The sequence below is a fragment of the Dermacentor silvarum genome, chromosome 5 (assembly GCF_013339745.2).
Source record: "Dermacentor silvarum isolate Dsil-2018 chromosome 5, BIME_Dsil_1.4, whole genome shotgun sequence".
Classification (NCBI taxonomy): Eukaryota; Metazoa; Arthropoda; class Arachnida; order Ixodida; family Ixodidae; genus Dermacentor; species Dermacentor silvarum.
The window spans coordinates 16,486,448-16,505,847 of record NC_051158.1 but is presented as its reverse complement, the minus strand read 5'-3'; the positions used below and the strand labels follow the sequence as shown (position 1 = coordinate 16,505,847).

Genomic DNA, 19,400 nt, shown 5'->3' with positions numbered 1-19,400 from the left:
AGAGTTAAACCTTCTTATTACGTTATAATTTTAGCGGAGGGTTAGGTTCACATTCAGGGCCATGCGGAATTCATTTATCTTGTCGCTACTGTTCGTAACGTTCAAAAGTAACTTATGTTTCCATACGAAGGCACGCTGGCCTAAAGGCTTCTTATAATAAGCAATTTAATGTCACCTGAAGACACCCGGGCACGAAATGCACATGGCGCACAGTAATTACCACATATTGCAATGAAATGTGGCTGATTAGCTTGACTGAACAAGCGGCACCGTGTTGCTGCGATCATTTCAGGCTCATCCGGTAAATGCAGTTTATTCACAGTCGGAAATGACATCGTATGTGAGCCCAGATGACATACATTCATGGCCTTCGAAGTTTACCAGATAATCAGGGCTTGCTCCTTCTTTCAAGACCACATGGTTGTTTTCCAGTCCAATAGTCCACTGGACAAGCACTTTTCAAGCACCTTGCAAATATTAGTGGAAATACTCAGAGGTCGAGCAAGAAAGATGGGAAAGAAGCGCAACCAGCTGAGAATACTTGGTCTGCTACCCTAAAAAGTGGTCGAGGAAAGGGAAGCAATAACAATGTCGCAGTTTCGCCGGAAAGGCGAATCATCGATTGTGATGGCAAATTAGTAGGCAACTATACGAATTAAGGATAGTACTTTTGTGGGCCATATAAACTTACAACATTCGCTTACTAATGGAATTAACAATCGCAGTGTAACGTGTGTAGAGGTAAACATGAAGACATGTCGCTCGACGACCGCGGAAGCTTTCTGTCAAAACGCTGGAGTGAGAAGGTGCGGCTGAAGAAGCGAGAGAATTAACCTTCGTGCTGTCTCTCGCTTCAACGCGAACTAAACGTCGAAAGCACAGTGCATACGAAGCTACCGGTACTAGTTGCACTTTGTCCACATCGCAGATCGCAGAAGAAGGAATTAGATTCGAGAAAGTTAGCAAGATTGAAAAATAAGATTTGCATGAAATACTAGTGAGCGAAATGGGACGATAGTTAAGTGGAGACTGCCTACTACCTGTTTTACGAAGTGGAATTACCTTTCCTATCTGCCATTCCGCAGGGATAGAACCCGTGTCAAGTGATTGTTGAAAGATTTTCATTAGTATAGTAGCACTATACTGGCTCGTGCTCTTCAAAAACTTCGGGCTGACCGTGTCACAACCAGGTTAAGAAGAAAGTTTCAATTTAATAATTAGATGTTCTACGCAACACGGGTCTGCTATAATCGGACACATTGAAATTGAATAATGGCAGTGTGTAAGCGGTGGCGAAACACTTGTCACTGATGGAAAATTAGAAAAACATCGTTAAGCACTGATGCGCATTGATGAGAGGGTATAATGTCTCCCGCATTATCCACCAGGCTAATAACGTTATCGTCCCTCGGATTTATGATGCACCAGAACTTTTTAGTGTCGGTTGCGAGCATGGATGGGAGAGTGCTTTCCAAAAAAAAAATGCTGTTTTGCGCAACGGAGTGCAGATACATATTCATCAGAAGCGAATCTATGCGCATTACAATGATAGTCACAAGGACAACGTTTGGCTGATCTGTAGACACGTTTGTTTTTGTTTGATAGACGTTTTATGTGGTTGTTGTACCATGGCGCCAATTTGTTTGAAATTATAGAGCGAGTAGGTACTTATTTATCAAGTAAAGCTTTAACTTGGTTCGTAAATAAATACAAGTTGTCTTAAACGCTATGATTGTCAAAGTCGATCACAAACGTGTCGATAAACCTGCCCGATTCCCTGTTGATTGCGTCAAAGTTTGCATGTTTGAAATCACAAATAGTTTCGCTTTTCTTTTTGTCTTTAGGCCGCGATAATTTGATTTCAAACGTTAAGATGGAATGATCGCTCAAACCCGGCAATACAGCAATATCGGAAGAAAGATGGGGAAGGGTGGTGAGTATTAGATCGAGGGTATTGGCAGTAGAAAGTGTTGTCCTGGTAGGCTCTTTGACGAGTTGAGAAAAAAAAAAGTACGCGTTTCCAGAAACTCTTTTGCAAGCGTGGACGAAGGATTCATGTTGGGTGTATCGCAATCCCATGTGAGATTAGGGATATTTATAATCACCCAGCAGAAACAAAGGTAAGTGTGGATATCATGACAAAACCAAGTTAGTGACATCATGTAATTCGCTTACAAAGCTGACGGAAAATGCGGGTGGGCGATAACAAGCTCCGATAATTAGTTTTGGTTTTTTAACTTCAACAAACACCCAAACAGTATCAAGTTCACTACAAACTTGAATCCGCTGAGACGGAAATATGTCGGATATTCCTAAGAGAACACCGTCGCCTTTCCGCGTGGCGCGGAAAGCATGACAAAGAGAGAAGTTTTCCAAGAGCAGTTCACTGTCATTTATTTGTGGGCGCAGCCTATTACGTCAGCATTACAGGTATCGATAGCTGAACTTAGAAGGTCATGTTTGTTATTAATGCTCTGTATGTTACAAAAGAAGACATAAAGCGAAAAAGAATCGCGCCCGCCACCCCTCTCGATTTCCTATTCCCTTGCACGTGGCGTGTTAGTCGCATGACGGTTCTGTGATACTGCATTCTACGCATGCTCTACCACAGTTTCATCAGTAGCATTGTACACGTATTCTTTTTTGCTAATCAGAAGCTTCTTGTAACGGAGCTGAAAAAGTGGCGCTCCAGGTTGCTTTTTAGCGAATTCAATTAATTTACTTCTAATGATGCGCGAAGCGGGTGAGAAATCCTTGCTGACGATGATGCCTTTTTCTTTAAGCTTACTACGCCTGAAAAGCACTGTTTCTTTTATTTTGTAATTTGAAAATTTAACTATGATCGGTTGGGCTTTGTTAGGTTCAAAGCGCCCTAACCGATGAGCACGTTCGACCACGTTATCTAATGGGCTTTCGAGCACGCCAGCAAGTGCGTCAATTACACATGCCTCAGACTCGGCCCATGTTTCGCGTGGATCAGGGAAGCCTCGAAAAAGTAGGTTTTGGCACCGTGATCTGTCCTCTAATTCATCGGCCCGAACATTTACCGAGTTGTTCCTCGTGGTCAAACTGGTCATCGAGTCTGTCGTCCTGCTTTGAACATTATCAAGCGATTTAGTTTTGTCTTCGAGAGTGTCCAACCTTTTTTCAATGGAAACTATCTTTGTTTCAATATTTTTTTGACTAGCTTTAATGGCTTTAACGTCCGCAACAAGCTAACTTTCATCCTTTGCCAACTGCACTGCACGCGTTTGCAAATCTTTGAGCAGGTGAAAGAGGACGGTCATCTGCTCGGTAGGATCATCACGCAGCTTATCAAGGTCTAACAGCGCATAGTGGCTAGTACCAGGCCCCGGGTTTGTTTCAACGTCACCGCAGGTTAACAGCAAGAAAAACACTGAAGAACACTCGCAGGCAACATCACAACACATCAGTGGGCACGGGAGCAAAAGAAGAAAAGGGTCATCGCTTTTCCTAGCAGATAAAGAATAAGCGAACAGACCTGCGAAAGGTAAAGGCGAGGTAGATGAGCCATGTTGTCGCCGTTTCAGACGTGTCCACTGAAAGTGGCTTGCTGCCGGAGCCAGTTTATATCACTTTGAAGAAATGATGACGTTGGCGATGTGGTTTGACGGTCGAAGCCTTGGCGTGCAAGGGGCGGTAAGTCCAAAATGCCGTCATCGCTCTGTCGAAAATATTGTGGCATCCGAAGCTCAAGCAAACGTTTCGAACTTGCCGACACGTACGGCAGGGGCACAACGCCGAACAGGGCAAGCATGGCGTAAACCTGCGAAAGGTAAAGGCGAGGTAGATGAGCCGTGTTGTCGCCGTTGTCCACGTGCCCACTGAGTTGTGATGCGTATGGACGCTGGCGCGATGCTTGTGTTCACTGCAAGCTTTCGCATACCAGTTTACGCGCCGTCTCACCTCGTATCCCCCCCCCCCCCCCCCCCCTCTACCCTTCTGCAATACTGTCCCCCCAGTCTAGACAACGAACGCCTTTGCTCGAAACTGTCGACAAAGGCCTGCAGGTCAGGGCAGAACACAGTCGTACGTGATGAACTGTGCGCCCTCTTCCTCTATACAGAGAGAGAGGGGGACAATAAACTTTTGAATGCATTGGTTCGGCTAGCCTGCCGAAGAAGGAGAGTCAAAGGAACTGCGGTCACGGCGGCACCTCCTCGAGGCCTGACGCGAAGATTCGCGCCGAAGAAAGCCCACGTTCGCTCAGTTCTGGGGAGCTTCGTTCTAGGGTAGGGGAGGGGTTGGGGGTTGGAGGTCCGGGTGGCGCCGCCGCCGCCCTGGCGCCTGTTGGCTTCTAGAGAATCCCAACGGTTCATTTAGTAATTCGCTCATACTGTGAACACTAGACAATGCTTCGATGCATCCCCTCGGCTTTCTGTGCAACCACCCCTTCCTTGCCAGCCTTCTATTGCCAATAAAAAAATGTCGCAGTTTCGCCCGAAAGGCAAAGCATCGATTGCGATAACAAATTAGTAGAGAGCTATTCGGAGTAGGGATAGTAGTTTTATGGGGTGCATAAACTTGGACACATTGGCTTACTAACTGAAATAACAATCGTGGTGTCAGCGTGCACAAGCAAACATGAATAGATCACACTGAATGACCGCAGACAACGACTGTCAAAAATTGTCACAGTTTCGCCCTAAGGGCGAAGCAATGAATGCGATCGCAACACAGCTATGTCATACGAAGTAAGGTGAGCGGCTTTGGTAGCAATATGAATTGTACTAAACATGAGCTGATTAAGTAAGCAGGTGTGCTGCGGCGTAAGTAGACCGACATGAAGAGAGACTCGATGACCACGAGAAGGCGCGTGTGAAACGGTGGTGTTGATGAGAAGCGCTTCCCGTGGGCAGTGCGTGCGAAGGGACACACCTGTAGTGCTGCACTGCCGATCCGGGCAGCATTGCATGTGTAGCGTGCGTTGGAAAATGTGGCCCGACTATTACTAACTGAATGAACAAGCGTGGTGTGAGCGCGCACAAACAAACATGAATAGATCACACTGAATGACTGCAGACAACGACTGTCAAAACGCTGGCAGCAAGCCCATACGCCGCAGCGGCGAAGGTACGTGCGGTCTATCGCTTCAACGGAAACTGAGCGGCGAATGCACGGCGCATAAAGGTCAGAAGCGCCCCCCCCCCCCCGCGCTCCCTCCGGCGCTGGCTTCCCGCTTCCTTGCTTGCGCGTGGGTGATTGAGTGCGTTCGCTCTCCGTGATAGCGCGCGTCCCCGCACGCTTCCGCTCGGGCATACGGCGCACGGCGAAGATTTTATCTATAGGGAACCTCACGGCGACGACAGAAATCCGGTTGAAGTGTCCATATAATTGCTATCGCAATAAAACGCTTAAATAACGCACTGCCACATTGGCTCCTGCACCCAGCGGCTCACACAGGCAGTAAGGCTGCCAACATAGCACATGACTGACTGAATAAACTTTATTAAAACCAGCAAGAGGTGGTGGCTGGGCCTAGGCATCCCACTTGGGGACGTCGAGGTGTTGCCTCGACGTGCCTGAAGTAGAAGGATTGCACTACATCATTGTAGCGTGTCAGGCGATCCCTACCGGTAGGGCCAGAGTCCCGTCTCCCGCGCGGTTAACGAGCCCTCGCGCTAGGGAGTGGGTGACCTCGTTGAGGTTGGGGAAGTGCGGGTGGACGGTGCCTACATGAGCTGGGAACCAGACGAGTGTAACCTGATGGTCGGTTGAGCGGGGTGCTTGTTGCAAGATGCGCAAGGCTTGGTGGGAGATACGGCCGTTGATGTAGTTGATAACAGCGGAGCGGGAATCGGAGACGATGGTATGGCATGTTGGGTCTAGTGTGGCTAGCGCGATAGCCACTTCTTCAGCTTCCTCAGCGTGTGGGGTTACTAGGCTGATCGCATGATGGAGAGAGCCTTCACGTGTGGTGACGGCTGCAAAGCGGGTACCGTGGGGATATTCGGCGGCGTCGACGAAACTAACACCGTCGTTGCGAGCAAGGGCTTTGGTGAGAGCCGTGGCACGTGCTGTGCGGCATGCGTGGTTGTATTCGGGGTGCATGTTTCTGGGGATAGGGTTGGCGTGAATCCAGGCTCGTATGGTGGAGGGGATCTGGTGTTTATGACCGTGTTGATGGTGGTAAGTGATTCCGAGCGAGGTGAGGATGTGGCGGTCCGTCGCTGTGAGTGTGAGTCTCTCCAGCTGAGAGCGGCGTTGGGCCTCGATGAGCTCGTCCAGTGTGTTATGGACGCCTAGTTGAAGGAAAATGTCAGTGCTGGTGTAACCGGGGAGGCCGAGGGCTTGTTTATAAATACCGCGTAGGGGGATGTTCAGTTTGTTTTGTTCAGCCTTGTACAAGTTTAGAAACGCAGCAACGTAGGTAATGTGGCAAATTACGAATGACTGGATTAATCGGAGGAGATTCTCCTCTTTCATACCCCCACGGCGGTTGGAGATCCGTTTCAAAAGTCTCATGGTGTTGAATGCATTGACCTGGATTTTTGCGAGGGCCATGCCATTCGCTCCGTTCGCCTCTATAAGCACGCCGAGCACACGGATATTGGTGACGAGGGGGATGGGGCTGCCATCCGTGAGGTGAAGCGCGATGTCTTCGTATTGGCGTTTAGCGGTGGAATGTTTCGGACGGCGGCCACGGCGCGTAGGCCTGTAGAGGAGGAGTTCGGACTTCGCAGGAGAGCAGCGAAGCCCCGTGCCTTGGAGATAGATCTCAACTGCTTCAATGGCGGATTGTAGTGCCGTTTCTATTTGGCCGTCACTGCCTTGATGGGCCCATATGGTGATATCGTCAGCGTAGATGGTGTGGTTGACACCGTCTACTTGCTGCAACTCCTTGGCAAGATCTATCATGACGAGTTTAAAGAGCATTGGGGAGATAATGGAGCGCTGGGGGGTTCCCGCGTTCACATGCCCCCCCCCCCCCCCCCTCCCCCCCAGATTGGAATTTTTTTTTTCAAATTACCCGTGAAGAAAACAAACAAGCTACACGCTGCAAGCTTTGCTTCGAAACTATACATGCTGTAGTCGGAGTTTCATCTAATTTGATTCGGCACCTAAAGAGAAAGCACGAATGTGAGTACACGCAACAAGAGAAAGGGCTGGCAAGCCAGAAGAAGATAATGACGGTCTTCATCGCTGAATGCAGCTTAGTGCCTGTTAATTGAAAGGCTGCTCTTGACGATGACATAATATAAGGTCTTACTGAACACTACTTTTGTCAGCATAAAAATACGCTACGTATGTCGTCATTAAAAGCATTAACAAATTTAAGCTTAAGCAATATTTAAACATTACAAGCCGTTAAAAGATGCTGAGCATGCAAATACTATAGGTAGAGGGAGAACTGCCCCTATAGGAAGTTGTAGGGTGGTTGTACTGTACGACATATGTCACCAAGCTACTTTCCCTCGACCTTGGTAACGTGTTTTGCGCATTTTTGCAGTTCCTAATGCGTCTGATGACATCAGCTTTATCGTGCGTTCATCGTTAACTCGATAAAACTATCAAGATGCGTTTCCTACGTTGAGGAATTACCGGAATGAAATTTAACTGTCTGTACATTCCCGGAGGGAGTATGGGCTAAGTTTTTTCATTCCGAGGTATTGAAAGGAATGGAATTGCGGCAAGTTCTTATTCACCGGAATGGAATTGGAATGGAATGGGGGCGCCCATTCCGCAAGACTGATTGACAGCATTAGTGATTTAACGTATGTGGTCGCCCGTGTAAGGTCACCAGGACGCCGCTCTAGCGCTACTGAACTTCCGCATGTTACCCGCCTCAAGCGACATCACACTATCACTCAGCCGCAACTCCCATGGTGGGCTTCGTCTGCGAAACTGGGAATGTAACGCCTTGGTTGAGGCGAAATGAGTAAGAGAAGGACGATGGATCACTTGTGTGGAGCGCAGAACGAAAACGGTGCTGGACTGTTTTCCTAGACTCTCATCTATCATCTGTAAATAATCACGCCTCATCCGAAACAATACACTGCGGGCTATATACACATCTGGCAAGAAGAACTCTTATCGCTAGAGGCACCAACATGAGAGAGAAGGACCCACTGTACTACGTCATCATTTCCGCTGCCTTGTGAAAATTTTCGCTACACACCAATGAACCAATCACTTCGCAAATGACAGGCTCAAATAGTGCTTGCAGGAACAGCTTGCCAGGTCGGGATATAATGCAACATTGACTCTAACAATAGCAACAGCTAAAAAAAAAAAAAAAGAAAAGAGCAACACCGCAAACTGTTCGTGAAAGCTGCTCGTAACGCCGTTTCGCCGTGTGTGTTTCAGCGTGTGCATTGTGAAATTGGCCTGAACGTCGGCATCGCAAGCCATGCTTGAAGCCCTACTTTTGAGCGTCATCGTCGCACTTGCCGCATGGTTCATTATGTAAGTACGGGAGTCCTGAAACGTTGAACAGAACCGTATCTTAGAATTTCCTGCTACACTTGATTGTGGGGCGAAATAGATTTCGTGAAAAGGGGTCAGAAAAAGTAGAGAGAGTGAGGCGCTGCCCTGTCCTCTTTCTTCTGTCCCCTTTTGACGAAATGCATTTGGTATGTCAATACCTAGAATACAATACAATCAAGTATACCTAGAAAATCTAAGAATCAACTTGCCCAAGAAGAAGTTCTTTTGGCATATCTTAGACAATCGCATGTCTCCGCGGTAGCAGGAAAGTACTCCATATTCAAGCTTAGATGCATCCCGTACACATAACCGAAAAACTGTATTGCAACTTTTCAGCAGGAAAGTGTAATAGCAAAAGGGTCTTTAAGGTAAGTTCAATGTGACGAATAACTATCCGCTTAGTGTAGTTTTAAATTCAATTCATAGGGGTTCACATTATTCAGTTTTTATACTCCCTTGAGTGTGTGTAAGTCTACTTGAGATGTCTAAGTCTACTTTAGATCCGGCGAAGCGCTCTTTCCTGACACCCCTCATCAAGAAGCGAACTTTTTGTCTTCTGGTATGTTGGGGTCGGCGTGCTTGACCAGGCTAATCATCTCCTTCGTGAAAATTGCGATGTTCTCGATGGGCAGTTGCACCCGGGCTTCTAGTAGAACTTCGGCTGTTTCCTTGCGCACGACGCTTGTAAATGTCTGCAGGCAGCCGTGGCGGAACAGGTCCCATGTTGTCAAGGTTGATTCCCGATTCTCGAACCACGTCCTGGCGGCATCATCCAATGAGAAGAAGACATGGCGCCGCTTGTCGTCGTTGTTCCAGTTCTTAAATAGAGCTACACTTTCGTACTTCTCCATCCAGCTTTCCGAATCATCAAATGTTGATCCGCGGAACGTCGGTGGCTCCCTGGGGTGCTGTAACACGATCGGTGTAGGCGGAACTGGCGCTTTCATTGTTGAAGTGGTCGCGGCCGTGCACTTCCTGGTCTTCTCGGGAAGAAGTCCATACTCCGGGGGCTAATTTCATACCCTGAGGCTAGCTCGATGGTCCAGGACAACGTTGGTACAGTCTTCGGGGCTCCGGTTTGGATCACGGGTTTTCGGGGGCGTCCGGTGCATGAACACAAAAGCACCTCCACCGGATGTCACGTAGTAGTGACGGTGAAGACAACAGTCGTAAAACTGCTATTGACGAAGCTGATTCTTTATTGGGTGAACCTGTACCCACAAAAGCAAGTTGCACGCGAAGCACAATGATAGCGGCGAACACAGTCGGCGATCTTCGAAATCTGAACAGCGGCGAAACACGTCGGCTTCTATACATGAGTGATTGAAGGTTTCAGAGTAATCCCCGGTGCCCGCGTGTCCTCCAGAAAGTACTAGATAATTTGCGTCGCTCATACAATCAGATTTCATAAGCGCCGGTAACAACAGACAATGCATAGAATCATCGAGAACGTTAGAGAAACTTCCGATAAATGCAGGCTCTTCCTGCGCCGATCGATAACGTTTAACATTTGTTAGCCGGTGAATAGCGGTCACTGGTCAAAGATAAACAAGTACTATGTCAATATCGAACTACTGCCTTTGTTGCTCAGTTCACTACTTACTGGTCGAAGCAGTAATTTCAAGCAAAATGAAAAAAAAATATTCAGTATGGTATTGTCGACAGCATACGTTGTTACGTGCTTTCCAGACAACGCAAGAGACGACTGTCATTTTTTAAAGACCTGGGAATCCCGGGACCTCCTCCAAGCTTTCTTTCAGGAAACCTCTCTGAAATTATACACAAGGTAAGGCTTGACTCATAAAGAAGGTATTATGAAAAATACGGTTCGGCTCATTTTTTTTTCTTATACCAGAAACAAACAATATTATGAACAGTTCTGTGACAATTTTCTTTAACATTATAATACTGAGGCAGCACAGCTTTGAAGCATTGAGGTATTTGCTGTGCGGAAGTTGTTCAAGAAAGGTTAATAACTAGAATTATTTATGGAAGGTAACATGTTTGATAACTGTGCCAGTACAGTTAGGTCCCCTCAGAAAATTTTTAAATATAAATATCGTCATACGAACTGAAAGAAAAAAAAATGAAATGACAATCCATGCAACATTTGAAAAATTTCAGCTGACCGGCAGGCCGGCCAATAAAGAATAATCTGTTGATTGATTTGAGTATCTAGAATGGTTACGATCAGCCCGGACTTCCACAGGGGAATGGAGGTTGACTACTTGAACTTTCTTCGACCTAATTTGAAATATGAGAACGCTGGAAATATAGCAAGAGATACTGATATCATCGCGACGGACACTGCGGGGAACCAAGTACGCGGCTGTTGCTGAAGACGAGAACGATGAAGCTATTAGATTACTTCCGTGAATATACAACGACGCCATAGGCCGTATTCTGTAACAATTCGGTTTCCGAAGAATTCACTTTGGCGGTGACAAAACATTTGGGCGGTCCGCTGACGTAGTGAGAACGAAAGGAAGGACAGAGCCCAATCGCCGCGCGGGCTTTATTCTTGGTGTGAACGCCACAAACCAAGGGTAAATATAGCAAATGAGGAATGCTTCTTGCTCTGAACGCCGAACCGAGGCGCTTCGCTTCGTACCAGACGACGGATTCGGTTTCCACATGATTGACATGTACGTGACGTCATCATAATATGCGTGCACGCCCAGAGGCGACGGCGTCACCCAGGCGGCGACGAAACACTGCTCGCAAAACGAATTCTTCGAAAACCGAAGCGTTACAGAATACGGCCCATGTGTTTGCAAACCACGTAGGATAGGCACCGTCGATATATTCTAGGCTCTAGAGCGCCATCCCGTAGGCTATGCCCATATTCGCCATCGCCGCTTTCACGCTAGGATGGCGCTTTTTTTTTTTTTTTTTTTTTTTTACACCGAAGCTGTCTATGGCTAGGATGCGGGATTTTTTTATGGCGTCCGCGCGGAAAAAAATATCGTCATCAGCAATGGCTCGTGCGTCGTCTTCTTCCCCATCTGCCTCCGTGGCCGCTCATCATTCCAGCGTAGAACTTCTCTTCTGTCGTTGTCATGGAGAGACCGCGTTCACAGGGGGTATGAGCCATTCATTGTCTTACGTGACGGACAGATTTAATAAAAGAAGCGATACGCGAATTTGTGTGCGTACCCTATCGTGACAATGACAACCGATCAAAACAATACATTTGCTCGTGCCTTTGTTCACAATTCCATGCCACCCATGTGTCGTGCGCTAAACAGCTGGACTCCTCATCGACCTTCACAGAGTGGAATGGCTCATGAATGTTTTCTGTTCCTGTTTTTTTTTTTTTTTTTTTTTGGGGGGGGGGGGGTCGGGCGAGGTGCCAGGACAACGATTTGTTGGTGAGGCGCGCGGTAGGAGGGGGGGGGGGGATGACTCCGCATTAATTTTGACGACCTGGGGTTCTTTAACGTGCAGCCCATGCACGTATTTCGCATTTCGCCGCCATCGAAGGCGGCGGAATCCATGAGGCGGAAGGACTAGTTCGGACTAAATTTTTCCTGCCACCCCGATGATTCTGTTTTCGTGAACTTCCTTTCGTACCTTAGCTTTTTACGAAGTAAACCGCGCAATTCCTTAGAAAACCACGTAGGATAGCGCGCAGCGCGAAACTCTTTGCAGGGAATGAAGGGTTCCAAAGCACATTTTATATTATCAGTAAGCATGCTAACTGTTTTGCTGGCATCTGTGGCACGGTACAATTCAGACCAGTCGGCATCATTCAAATGTTGGTAAAAGCCTAGATAGTCACAGTTCGGAAAAACAAGTGAGCGAACAGGCTCGCTCAACTGATGAATCGCCTCTAGAAAAACTGCGAATACGAGCGGAACATGCTAATGGTCAACAGGAAGTACACCCGCTATAACAGCAACAAAAAACTCAGCAAAACATAAGTTAGCCAGAATCAGATCAAAAACGTTTCCACCAGAGTTTGGGACCGTGTTAAACTGTGTTAACCCAAGAAATCCGATAAAGAAGAACAGCGCATCACAGCGGGGGGATGATAAAGATACGGATGTCGCGCGCGGGGAATCCCAAACAATAGACGGAACATTGAAATGGCCAGCTATCAGGATGACATATTTTGCTACATCAATAACTTCAACTAAGTCATTCATTGGCTCAGAAAACTGCACGATACTTATGCCAGGAGGGAAGTAGGCTGCGCAAAGCAACAGTATTTTGTCGAATTTAACAGGAAAAATTCAACTGACACAGATTCTGGTATAATCTCAATTTGCAAGGTCCGCGCGCCTTAAAACGCTAAGATTGTTCCACATGGCAATTAGCACACTGCCGCCGTATTTAACGCACGCATCATAGACACGGTCACATCTATGAACTGTGTATTCTGGTGGAAAGTAATTCATAGACAGTAAGTCATTGCAAAGCCAAGTTTCAGTTAAGCATATAACATGGTATGAGCAGGCTAGCACGTTCTCATAAAAACAGGAAGAATTCGTGCCTATACCACGAACATTTTGGTAAAAAACGGAGCACTTCATTAATGAGGTTACAAAAGAAGTTGCATTCTTTTATGGCTGGCGTCCATGAATGCCATATCCATGCCTGCCAAAGAAAGGCCTGAATAGGTAACCCTTCGTCCCAATGTTTTCTGAGTTGATTTTTTGGAAGACGTTTTCATTCACTGTGACCCGGAAGGAAGCCTAGCTCTCGTGCTTCGCTTTGAGCTTTTGGCAGTCGACCATCGCTTCGATCAACAACGTTTTTCAGCGTAGCACAGATTTCCTCACAAGTTGCCGAAGGGGCCAAGCGCGACGCGAAAAGCAAACGCCTTCTCGGCACAGAAACCAGCGTGCTGGAAGTACTTGCCACTAGAGACGGCTTCGCCCTCGTCCTGGGCCGGAACGCAGCTGGTTTTAGGCCTGGACCCACATTTGCTTCCCGCGATGGCCGACCCACAGGAGCCAGTGCCGATTTGACGCTGGGCTGTTGTTCACGTGCCGACGCGAAGCCGGTAGAGAGGACCGATTGGCTTGTGACGTGTGACCAAACAAAGGGACGTCGGTGAAGGCGCCAAAGAAGGCCACTAGTTACCATCACCTTGCTGCTGCGCGCATTTGCGCAATAGCTCTGTGCTCCGGGCCAGGTGCAAGCGAAGGTTGTCGTTGTCCTTCTTCAGATAAAGAACCACACTTGTAAGTGATGCGATTTTGTCGCACAGGGCCTGCACGACGTCGACACGAAGTTTGCCGCAGGCTCCATCACAGGCGGTAATGTCCTGGTTCAGCGAGGCACTTACAGCCGGCTTTTGGGGCCCTATGCTGTCGCACCCGTTGCATCTAGTACACTGGGAACACTTGTAAGGTCTAGATCCCGTGGACATGTATAGTTCGTACTCTTCGTCAACGTTGTTCAAGCACTTGCATTGGAACCGGCGGCCACAAGGCCCACAGCAACGGAGAAATCGTTGTCGACCGAAGAACGGCTGCAAGCACGAATCACACTTGTCCTCTGAATCCGTCATGGGGTGTCAGCAGAAGAAACGGCCGCACATGCGCAGAGTTGGCGGAATCGGGGAGCGCGGCCAGAACGTGCCCCTGCTCATTCAGTGCGCAGCATCGAATCATGATATTGCCGCTTGCGTAGAGACATATCCAACTCAGTTCTCCTGGCTTATAACTGTGCAATAAGGAATTTACCCGATTTTTAGGAGTACACGCAGCTTCACTTTTTTCATAATGGTCACTAGTCTATTAGAAATTTCGTTAATACCAACAGTGGAGCCCCATCAATTTCAAGGCTAACAGGACTATGACTAATACATTTATAAAAAAAATCTCTGCACCGAACACACGTTTTTAGAAGTAATCAAACGCCGATGTGGAGCTGCAAGCCATCTGTCAAAGTCAGCTTAGTGTTCTCTCTATAGCCGGCAAATATTCACTACAGTTCGAGTGTAAGGCACTGTTTGTCCTGTTTAAAAAATCTACAAAAATGTGATATGGCATACCTCCATCTCACCTCACACAAACTATCCTCACACAACGCCATATGCAGAGTGGTTCATTTTTATCATGTGGCGAAATAAACAGGCCGTGTTTGTTTTCATTGCTCTGTTTTTTTTTAGGGAACACTGGTCAAATACAAAGAATGGTTGAACCAATACGGGGACATAGTAGGGTACGTTGTTTTTTATTGCTTCATTTCTGAAATGCAATTGAATTGTAAGCTAAAGCAGTGCTACCTACATAGTAACGCTGAAGGAAAGCTGTGTAGCTGGCGATACTTTTACCTGGCTAAGTGACGGTAGTTTAAATTTACTTTTTAGCTTTCTAGGCGAACCAAATTGCGCGACGTCCGAAAAAATACAAATACAGCCTGCGGTACATAATCAATGCATCGGCACTTCTTACCAATTACAGGCTCTGTTGGTACTCGAACTGGTCTGCTAGCACATGTGCACTATGGGCGTCACGTCACCTAATTTTTTCTGAGCCTACTTACACATGTCCTGTCATGGAAAAGTGTTCACATATCCTAAAGAATAAAATATACATTTGCCAGTTTCCGGAGCATTACTACCTATCCATGAAAGCATAATTTAAACCGGATACTTTATACAGCAAGTCTTCTTCAGTGAACGTAACATTGCTTTGTGGCATGATTTTTGCAGCTTCTACAGCGGTGCTCATCCGTTTCTTATTGTCAAAGATCCCGAGCTAATCAAGAAGATCCAGATAAAGGATTTCAACAATTTTACAAGACGTGGAGTGAGTAGAAATGCTTAACCGTCACGCTGTAATTTTTTAGTCTTCCGGCTGCTTTTAAATGGCCGGTCAATAGGCCCCGTTATAAGAATACGGGTCCCAATTGTACACTGAAAGCTTTAACACACCGTCGCAGAACGCGTTCCACTACTAACATGAAAATCAATTATGCAGATTCCACGCACTATGGAAACTGCTTAGAGTAAACTTTATTTCATCCTACGTTCACGGTAAGCTTGTTATTTATTGTTTTACATGCTCAAGTATGCTATTATTTCATTCACTCGAAGCGCTAGCTGTCCCGACCTTCCTTATGGCATGGGTTAAAATCATTCATGAATGGCTTTAGACATTTTTGCCTTTTTGTAAGCGTGAACTAATCTTTCAGTTGTCTAAACATTCTAGCTTCGACATTACAAAAAGAGTGGCAAATGTGACAAGCCGTAAATTGTCCACGGGGTGTGGTCGTTTCTTTTCTCTTCGCTACACCAAGTGCCACCGTAGACAAAAATTTGAAAAGCGTGCAGTACAGAGTCATAAACTGAGATAATTAGTAGACTCCTTTAAAAAGTTTTATAACCGTTAATGAGCTTTTCAGTAGTCTCAAAGCGTTCGCTCTTACAAGGGAAGTGTTACACAAATCAGAACATCAGGGATGCGTTAGAATACTACGCCTAAAGCCTAATGGTTGGAGCACAGGGCTAGAAAAGCTATGGCCTGGGTGTCAACATCCTTATTGAGGCGAAAGCCTTAGATGGCTCATGGGTAAAAAAAATTCGTTGTCCGGAAATATGGCACCTAAATTCATTAAATTCATGGTGCCACCATGTGTTGGTGCTACCATGCCACATGGTGCTACCATGTGCTGTTAATTAAGGCACTCGATCCCACGACCTTTGGGGGGCGAAAACAAGTTATAGGAAGTAATGAAGCATTCGAATGAGAATATCAAGTGATTTAATGAATTTCTCGCGAGCGCGCAGGCTTTCGCCTTCATCCTCTTTAGCATATGCTAAAGCGACTGTGAACGTTTTGACAGGATCTTTTTTTTTTTTTGTCATTCAGCGAGTGCTTGTGTTATCACTACATTAAAACTGCTTGGTAAGGATTTGACCAAACTATGTCAAAGGTTGTGGAATTAAACAAATAAAGTTCGCTGTAAATAGGATTTCGCAATAGCAGAGAAAGATTGAAATAAAAGGTTGTCAGCCGATTGTTCTGGTAAGCTAACTTCTCTCTCAATCACTGTACGCAGATTTTCTTGTGTAATAATTTGCTTTGAATGTATCTGGGAATACGCTGCATCAGTGCAAAATTGTAATCTGCAATGCAACCATTTTTTATTGTATGTATTTAATATTTAGGGTGTGCTACGTTGGTGTACACGAGATGTTTCCACTGCCTGTTACTTCATTACATTCGCGGGATCATGGTCATAATATGCAAAATGATCTCAGCAATCCACAGTGCCACGAGTAAAATGATGGTGCAAGAATATTTACAGATGTCGTCAAGCTTCGCGCGGAGCCACCCGATCCAGAAACAAAACTTGATCAACGCGGAGGGTGACCGCTGGAAGAAAATGCGCAGCCTAATCACGCCAGCCTTTACGACGAGGAACATGAAAAAGGTGGGCCGCGATGTTGTCAGTTGGGTGCTATTTCACACTTCTGTAGTTGCAGTCGGAACAGAGGGCACACGAAATAGAATCGAAAGAGGATGGATAGTGGTAAAACTACGGCAGGCTCAGTCTGAGAATAACGCTTTGTTAAGAAGGCATGTCTTCGTTTTCTGCGGTCGCTGCACTCACGAAAACTAGCCTTCTTATCGAATATAGCACTATATACGAGTACGTGGTGTTTAAGTGAACACTTTAAAAAATTTTTTAAGGTTGGTTGTAGCATACAGCACAATTCTATTCGTTTTATGCACTGAAGCTCAAAAACTAAATAGAAGGCCAATGCATTTTTTCTGAAAAGTTCGGGAATGATTATCTAGAAACTGGTGCCATCCTGAGAATTCGTTCCAAGCGGATCCGCCTTGCAAACTCCACGGGTAGAATTTGTAAATTCTAATAGGGGCCACAAGGAAATGAGTTAAAAACTTAATTAGCAAACTGTTTGCCTAAAATCCGGTCTCTAGTCATCACAGAGAACAGCCAACAAACGAGTCCCTACTACTTGCGGCAGATGATTTGAGAACTCGCTTATGTAGATTCCCCGCCTTCACGTATCAGCTGCTCAAATTGGCATAGATCTGCGAAGGCTCTTTTTATGCTACTGCCTAAGAGGAGCGACAAGAAACTGCCCCGTTCTGCTCTCAGATGGTGACCCTAATGGACGATGCCAGCAATGAGCTCCTCGATGTCATCGAGGCCCTGCGGTCGAAGCACAAAGCCATCGAGTTTCGTGAGCTCTTCCAGAGGCTAACGGCCGACGTCATCATTCGATCAGCGTTTGGCCTAAAATCCGATCTGCAGCAGAAGGGTCGAGCCAACAGCAGTACCGAGTTACTGTTTCAGGAGAGCTTGAATACCATCCAGCAGTTTCGTCGGGCATGGATAAACTACTTTACTGGTAAGTTCACATTTCATGCACGTATCTTTGTGCACACCCCAGAACGCACATTTGTACGCTATTTCCAATTGATCGGTAGTTTTAAAAAACCAGCCGCCCCCATCGCGTTTCCGGTAGAATGGTGTGGCCAATGTTCAGACATATTAAGTAGCTTTTGTTTTTCCCTACCTTCGCTTGCAGTGCGCCCCTTTCCGTACACTGGGCTGCGCACAGTCATGTCAGTGCAAGCGATGCTTTGAAAATTCTGCTGTCATGAGTGAAGCGCCACACCCTTTCTCCACGTTTCAAGGCGACGCATTTGAAGCGAGGAACGACGCGCGCGGTAGAACGAAACCACTCGCTGCTTCCTACGTACAGCTGCAGCGGACAAAGATTAGCACAAGTGGCCGATCACCGGAGCTGGGAAATTTCGATACGCGGCTCTCTTGTTCCCGTGCACACTAGTATCTGAATGCCACATGATTCATGTTTCAGAGAGGGGGTGCCTGACACTCTCGTTTTAGGCGTGCTAAAGGGAACAACAGCGTCGCGTGCCGCAATTTATCTGATCGGGTGATCGGTCGCTTGTGCTAATATTTTTCCGCGGCAGCTGTACCTCCATGCCTGCGATGGCAGCCGCCATTAAAGGTTACCGCGTACCAAACAATCTCGAATGGTTCGGCAACCATGTGGGCCGAATATTACCCGGCCAAGAGGCCCCGCGTACATGGCTCCGGAAAGCGGGAGGGGCGGTGTCAGAGGAAGTAGGCTAGCCGAGGCGATGGTGGCGAGAACTGGGAGGTGTGAAAACCGACTGCTCCAAGCGCGATCCCGCCGCAGTGGCACTGTCGTCGGGGGCGCGGGCTGAAATTTCGCAGATTGAAAGGCAAGAGTGGAATTTCGCCCTCCACGAAGTGCAAAATATATTACTAGTCGCGGCTAGGTGGCATGAGCAGCCGCACGATTTATAGGGTTCAGCCTTATCCATCCATCCATCCATCCATCGGAGCGCGCTTGCTACTCTTGCAGTCTGTGGCATTGCGCTCGCGCCACGTGTTGCTTGCATTTCGCAGGCGCAAGTTAATTATGCTACCATCAAACAACAGTATTGCTCTTTCATGATATACAACTTATTCGCGACTCTAGCCATTCATGCGACACCAAGCGGCGAGCGCAGCAAGCCTCGCACGGTGGTCGGAAACGCTTCGTCCGTAGCCTTAATTCGTACTGCGATCGGGTGCGCTTCTAGAACGATGGAGCCACCATTTACGAAACTCCGCACAGCCGAGGAATTTTGCTGCGTTTTGCAGTTTTGCGGCGCCGATGAGCCGCATGGATTGCGAATCTAAGCATAGCAAAGCTGCGACGAAGGCAGTAGTTGTGTTCTAGACATCTTGCTTTTTCAACTTTTTCAAGCGAAGCTTGTATAACTCACAGATTTCGGTGGTGTCCATGTACGCACAAAATTATCATATCATCAGCATTGGCTCGAGCGCCATCGTCTTATTCCGCAGCTGGCTCGTTGGCGCCCGTCGGTTTGCGCTCGTGTTTGTGCTCGGCACGCGCTCGTGCCACTGCTCCCGCTTTCGTCGTCGTCGTCTGCTTCCACAGCTGGCTGCCTTGCCGCTAATCATTT

General features: G+C 47.0%; 1 protein-coding gene across 1 annotated transcript in view; it reads left to right on the top strand.

The window, feature by feature from the left end:
* The window catches only part of LOC119452789 (uncharacterized), a 96,310-nt gene that overhangs the window by 61,213 nt on the left and 15,697 nt on the right, over positions 1-19,400 (top strand). The window contains 7 exon segments of the mRNA XM_049667192.1: positions 6,087-6,169; positions 8,370-8,427; positions 10,138-10,234; positions 14,570-14,622; positions 15,116-15,212; positions 16,714-16,839; positions 17,533-17,785. Coding sequence (XP_049523149.1) covers positions 6,087-6,169; positions 8,370-8,427; positions 10,138-10,234; positions 14,570-14,622; positions 15,116-15,212; positions 16,714-16,839; positions 17,533-17,785 — 767 coding nt within the window.